We start from the raw sequence: 6,246 nt of genomic DNA, 5'->3' as shown, positions 1-6,246 counted from the left end.
AACAACAACAACAATCTACCTATATTTTGGCTGTTGTGAAATTATTTATAGCATTTACCAACTCATCCCTTTTCTTATGGACACCTTAAATTACATCAATGTAAATGGTTGTGTAGACTTTACTCACATTGGGTGCTACAGTTCCCATCCCATAAACTAAAAGTGACCACTATTTGAAAAAAATATTTCATCTCTTCTCCCTCCCCGACCCCTGGTGACCATGAATGAGCACTGGTCTCTGTATAGAATCCTATGCATGTTATTTCATAAAATGGAATCCTACAGTATTTGTCTCTTTGTGATTGACTTTCACATCCTGTCTGCAGAGGCCACTGGGCTGTGGCAGGTAGAGGTTCTGACTGACACCCTCAGGGACTGCAGCCTCTGCCGACTCTTGATGTCCCTGAGAGGAGACACAGGGCTCCCTTATTTAATTCTCCTCAGAGGTGTGTTAGGAGACGTGGCAGCCGTCACTGAGAAGTCTCGTGACTGGGTATAACAACCACCTTTTCCATCAGTTCAGAGTCTGGCCATGTCCTTGGCCGATGGAACCAAGCCTGAGAGTCCTTTCTTAACCTTGGGTGTTATGTGGCATCCCTAACTCAGGTGTTTTCAGAGGCAGATGGGACTCGCTCAGGGAACTGGTGCTGTAGCCAAAGATTGTGAGGACCAAGCTTCTCTTTCTTTCAGTGAATGGGGGCACAGGGAACCGCACATGTGAGGAATTCTCTCTTTCTGGGTTTGCAAGCGACCCCTTTAACTGGGAGCCGCAGACCATGATCTGAGTGCTGGCCTGAGGTCTCAGGGTTGGTGTCATCCCAGTCTGGTCTCCTGTGACTCCTCCTAACCTTGATGGCGTATGTCATCGTGATACTCCATTGTCTTTTGTTCTCTAAGTCTATCTAGATCCATTGTTCAACATACTATGAGGGGTGGGAGTGGGGTCTGGGAAAAGGAGAAGAAGAAATGTTACTAAAGAGGAAGTCAGAGCTAGCTGATGAAGCCTGCACATACATGTGGTAAATGTGGTGATGTCCAGGGACTAGGAGAAGAAACAAAGGGCCTAGAGTGAGAAATGATTGCTGTAAGGTTGGGGGCAGGATTAGGTCAGGACAGGGCACCATTTATGGATTCCTAAACCAGTGCTTTTTGTCTTTGTCATCTAAACCATGTGCAGAAATGTGGAGAGCGGAAGGGTCAGTGCTCTGCACCCCCTTGGGGCTGGAAGCTGGTTCCTCTGCTCACCCTTTGACAGTACACACCTTATGGAGTTCCCTACCCTTTTTCTCCATCCCTGTTTCCATGTACCCCCACACTCACTAGCTCTCTATGTGCCCCCTCTAATTTCCCATACAGTGCGTTCCCCTCCGGGTCTGGCCAAGACACCTCTGTCTGCTCTGGGCCTGAAACCTCACAATCCTGCAGACATCCTGTTGCACCCCACAGGCGGTGAGTGACTTTGGCAAGGCTGGGGGTGGGGGACCTGTGGATCTGGATTGGGGGTCTCGGGATGGAATCCGAAAATGACCGGAGAGAGAAGGATGACAGCTTTGAGTTCATTCAGGGAGGGATTTGGGATCATAAATCCCTTCTCAGTCTTCTTGCCATTGACTTGGGTCACAGCTCCACTTTCAACTTTGGATTTGGGGATTTGAAGGCCTGGTCTGTTTCACTGGAGGCATTAGCTCCCGGCCAGAAGCCTGATGTGCTGGTCTCAAAGTGTTCAGGCTTGTGTGTACACACACACACATACACACTCAAACACACAAGTACATATGTACCCTTAAAAATGTGCAACACACACACACATACATTTGCATATACACATGTGTGCTACATCCATGCACACAGACACAGAGCCAAGGAAATGTAATCCAATAGCTCAAGGGCAGGGTCTCTACTTCCAGCCCAGCTGGCTCTGCCCCACGGATCACAGGCTCCACATCCGTTGTTCAGGGCACTCACCCATTTTGTCTTCTCCGGCATACAAAACCCTGCCCGACAAACCAAAACTCACCAGCAGCCACCTCTGCTGCCTGTCTCCTCGGTTCTGACGCCCTCAGCCCCATGTCTCCTGACCCTCCCTCACTTCCTGTCCCTTCTTCCACATCCCTGACTCTGGGCAGCGGTCTGCTTTGCATTTGAGGAGGGACTCTGGGACAGGAAATCAGCTGCCTTTCTCTGGAGCCACTCCCCAGCTCTGTCCTGGTTTCAGTGGAAGGTGGGGCTGAGGGCCTGCTGAGAAGGGTCTCCCCACCCCTGGCTCATTCTGCTTCCATGGAGGAGAGAGTGGTGGCTCTAGGCCCTTAGTGACAACTTCGAGCAGGCTGAGGTCAGGAAGTTGCTCCCTGGACTCTGGTTTAGGCTGGGCAGGGCCTGTGGTGCCAATCTTACCTTTTCTCCTTAGTCCCCAGGAGACTGATCCAGCCAGGTAGGACGGAAACAGCATGCATTTGTGACCCACTAGACACACAGTCTGGGCACAACCTCCCACTCAGGAGGTGTCTGCATGGCCAGGGAGACTGAGTCACAGGGCTTTCAAGGGGACTGAGAGCCTGCCTGCTAGAGACTTAGCCCACGCAAGCCCTGGGCACAGGGATCATGAGAGGGTGGGACTTGCCTGGTCCCAGAGTGAACATCCCTTAAGTTGTGCTTCACTAGCCCCCCTGGTCCCCAGCCTGGAGCTGGGGAGCCCTGTACTGAGCAGCACTCTCTGCCTCCCCTGAGGCTTTTCTGGGGAGAGTCCAGCTCTGCCTTCACCTCACCTGGCTTGGCCTCTTCCCTTTTCTCAACAAAATCTCTGTTATCAATAAGTCACCCCTGTTAACTGCTCTTTCTCTCTCCTGTTTGCTCTTCCTGTCACCCTGATCACCTGCTTCTCTTGCCTGCCTCTCTTCCCTTGTCCTTCGCTTCCCGTCTTCCCCAGAGGAAGATGAGGGGAGGGTGATGACCCAGCAGTCTGCAGGTAAGTGTGAGCTTTTCACGTGGTGGAGCCTGTTCTAGCTGGCTCAAGGGCAGCTCTCTTTCCTGACCTGGATTCAAGTGACCGGGCATAGTGCCTTCCTGTCCCCACCCCAGGCGATGAGTTATCGCCTTGGACACCACCTGAGTCCTGACTAGGGACATGTAGCCACTGGACACAGCTCAGGCACAGCAAGTGCCAGGCATTAGCAGTGTGCCTCTTCATGGACAAATAGTCCCTCTGCCAGGGGCTTTCTGCCAGCCTGCTGGGTGTGTAGCAGGCCCCTTGGGTGGGCCCGGGGAGTCATGCACAGAGGCAGAGGGGCTCATTATCCATTTCCTGGCATGTCCCACATGCTTGTCCTTGAGCAGGATTTCCAACCTCAGCGCTAGGGACACTGTGGGTGGACAGCTGTTTGTGGTGTGGGCTGTCCTGTGCACTGTACGGTGATGTTCAGCAGCACCGTGGTCTTGTACCCGCCCAATCTTGATCATCAAAAAATGTCTCTAGACAGGGCCACATGTCTACTGGGGGGTGAGGGGGGAGGTTGAGAACCACGATTTGAGTTCTTAAAGACCCTACCTGGTTTCCTGTCCCCTCAGAAAGGAGGAACTTTGCTTTACCAGGATCTTAGACACCTGTGGGAATCCCAGGAAAGCTGTGGATCCTCCCTGTAAGAGTGCATCGGAACACCCATGCTCATCATTTTGCAAACCTTTTCAGGGAGTTAGCATGTCAGTAGCTCAGCTTTACCCTGGTTTCTGATGAACCCTGCCTTGTCCACTGGGCAGGCAGAGCAGAGAGGCAATCTGGGTGTGGCCTCTTACAGAATGCAAACAAGGACTCAGACAGCCAATAAAATAAAGGGATGCTGGTAGGGGTCCTGGGCACAGTGTGTCTGTCTCCACCAGGAGTTGCGGGTGTCCAGGTGCCTTTCAGCTGTGACATGTTAGGTTTTCTGACTTGGCATTTGGTGTCTTTAGTGTGGTTCCCTGCGGCCTTGTTGCTTTAAAGACTTGGTCTGGTTCAATTGGGCCCACTCCCACTTGCCTTGATATTTACAACCTTGATTTTCCAACCCCAGAGTGGGCCTGGTTTGTGTCCCTCTGAATCCGCCGTCACCCAGGTAAGATCGTCAGGACTTCTCAAAAGACTTTGTCCATTCCAGTTATCAAGGGCTGCGGAATAAGGATGCCACCAGGAGCAGGTCTCTGAGTGAGTGAGCTCCATAGCCTGCTCTTATTTGCTGGGTACTAGTCTTCCTGACTAGGAGCTCTGGTAGTGTAGTGGTTACGAATCGGGCTGTGAACTACAAGGTCATCAGTTCAAAGCTACCAGCTGTTCCGCGGGAGAAAGATGAGGCTTTCTGCTCCCGTAAAGATTTACGGCCTCGAAAACCCCGTACAGGGTCGCTAACCAACTCCACGGCACTTAACAATAACAAGAAGTCTTCCTGACAACTTCAGCCCTCATACCCAGGGAGAAGACTTTCCCTCAAGCTGGAGGCTGCAAGGTGTCCAACAGGACAGGACAACTGGGACGGGAGTCTAGAACAATCTGGACCTCAAGCTAGTGTTTGTGGGTTTCAGATGCCAGACTAGCATTGGGTTTCCAGCCCCCCGATGGGATCTCAAGGCCTCCAGCGGAAAGGTCTGAGGGGCATGTTGCTGCACAGGCTCAGTGATCATGGCTGCTGTACTTCCCACTTTGGGTGGCCCTACAGAGGAGTGGCATGGACAGAATTGACCCAAACTTGCCAAGTGTACCTTATAAATGACTCTTAGCTTACTAGGTCCCAAGCCCACCCTCCATCTATCCCTGAGATGGTGTTTGTAGGGGGAAAATCCTACAACTCAGGCACATGTAGCAGTTTTACAGATGGGGAGCTGTGGTCTGTGTTTAGGGGGACCTGCCCGAGGTCATACTTAGGAGGCCACGGAGCTGAGACTGCAATTGGGACAATTGATCAAATGGCCATTTCAAGCCCATCCCCTGCTTCCAGGCACTGTGCCCTGGGATTCCAGTGTGGGAGGCAGAATTGCTGTCCATGGCTTGAGTGTGGGGGTGGGTTAGGGGCAGGGAGCAAGCTGTAGGCAGCCAGTTCTATATTCCTGACTCATGTGTACCGCCTCTTGGGTCACACTAAAGCACATTCTTCGCTGGCCCTCTGAAGCTTTGCCTGATTTCCTGCTGATATGATGATGAGGAATTCAAAAAGAGATGTGAGAGAAGAAACCCTAGAGGCTCAGCCATTCCGAGGGAAGACAGAAGACTCTGGGGGACATCTGCTCTGTTCAAGCCCTATGTTCAGTGCTTCCCTTCCATTCATTCAGTCACTCATTGATTCATTGAGTCAGTAGATATTTTTGTGTGCTTGGTAGCATAGTGGTGACGAGTTGGGCTGCTAACCTCAAGCGCAGCAGTTCGAAACTACCAGCTGTTCCATGAGAGAAAAATGAGGCTTTCTGCTCCCATAAAGATTTACAGCCTCAGAAACCCTATGCAGTGTCCCTATGAGTCAGAACCGACTCCATGGCACATCACCACCACCACCACTATGGAGTCCTAGTGTGTGACACTGTAGGATAAGCACTGGACAGCAATGTCAGTTTGAACCGTAAAGTCAGTGATTCAAACTTACCAGCTGCTCCTCAGAAACCCTATACAGGGTTACTGTGAGTCGGAACCAACTCGGTGGTACTTAACAATAACAACACTATGTTCCAGACACTGTACCAGGTTCTGGGGAGTCAATAACAGGCAATATAAAATATGACTCCAACTCCCAGTGAGCATGAATGAATGGGAGTCAGAAAGTCATACTCATAATTACACACTGAGATTAATGCTCTAAGGGGAAGGAATACATTTCGTGAGACCTTATGGTAAAAAAGGAGCTCTGAGCTCTGGTAGCGTAGTGGTTATGAATCGGGCTGTGAACCTAAAGGTCAGAAGTTTGAAACTACTAGCTGTTCCACAGGAGAAAGATGAGGCTTTGTGCTCCTGTAAAGATTTATAGCCTCGGAAACCCTGTACAAGGTCGCTATGAGTCGGAACCAACTCCATGGCACATAACCACCACCATGGTGAAAAAGAAATAAGAAACTGACTTAGCTTGAAGAAGTAAGCATGAGGATGAATGAACACTAACCTGGTGTAACTGGGATAGGAAAAGAGCATTCCACACAGAAGAGAAGGGCATGTGCAAAGGCCCTGTGGTGGAACGGAACAGTATATTTTGCAGGAACAGCCAGGGACCAGATCAGATGGAGTCTCTGTCCCGT

At 50.9% G+C, this 6,246-nt stretch overlaps 1 protein-coding gene across 1 annotated transcript in view; it reads left to right on the top strand.

Annotated features, from left to right (window-relative positions):
• TNS1 (tensin 1) overlaps nucleotides 1-6,246 on the top strand; it is a 111,180-nt gene that overhangs the window by 83,364 nt on the left and 21,570 nt on the right. Inside the window, exons 16-18 of the mRNA XM_006867799.1 lie at nucleotides 1,357-1,449; nucleotides 2,408-2,431; nucleotides 2,927-2,965. Coding sequence (XP_006867861.1) covers nucleotides 1,357-1,449; nucleotides 2,408-2,431; nucleotides 2,927-2,965 — 156 coding nt within the window. The remainder of the gene's footprint in view (nucleotides 1-1,356; nucleotides 1,450-2,407; nucleotides 2,432-2,926; nucleotides 2,966-6,246) is intronic.

This window comes from Chrysochloris asiatica, unplaced genomic scaffold (genome assembly GCF_000296735.1).
Source record: "Chrysochloris asiatica unplaced genomic scaffold, ChrAsi1.0 scaffold00110, whole genome shotgun sequence".
NCBI classification, from domain to species: Eukaryota; Metazoa; Chordata; class Mammalia; order Afrosoricida; family Chrysochloridae; genus Chrysochloris; species Chrysochloris asiatica.
This window is presented reverse-complemented; position numbering and strand designations above follow the sequence as displayed.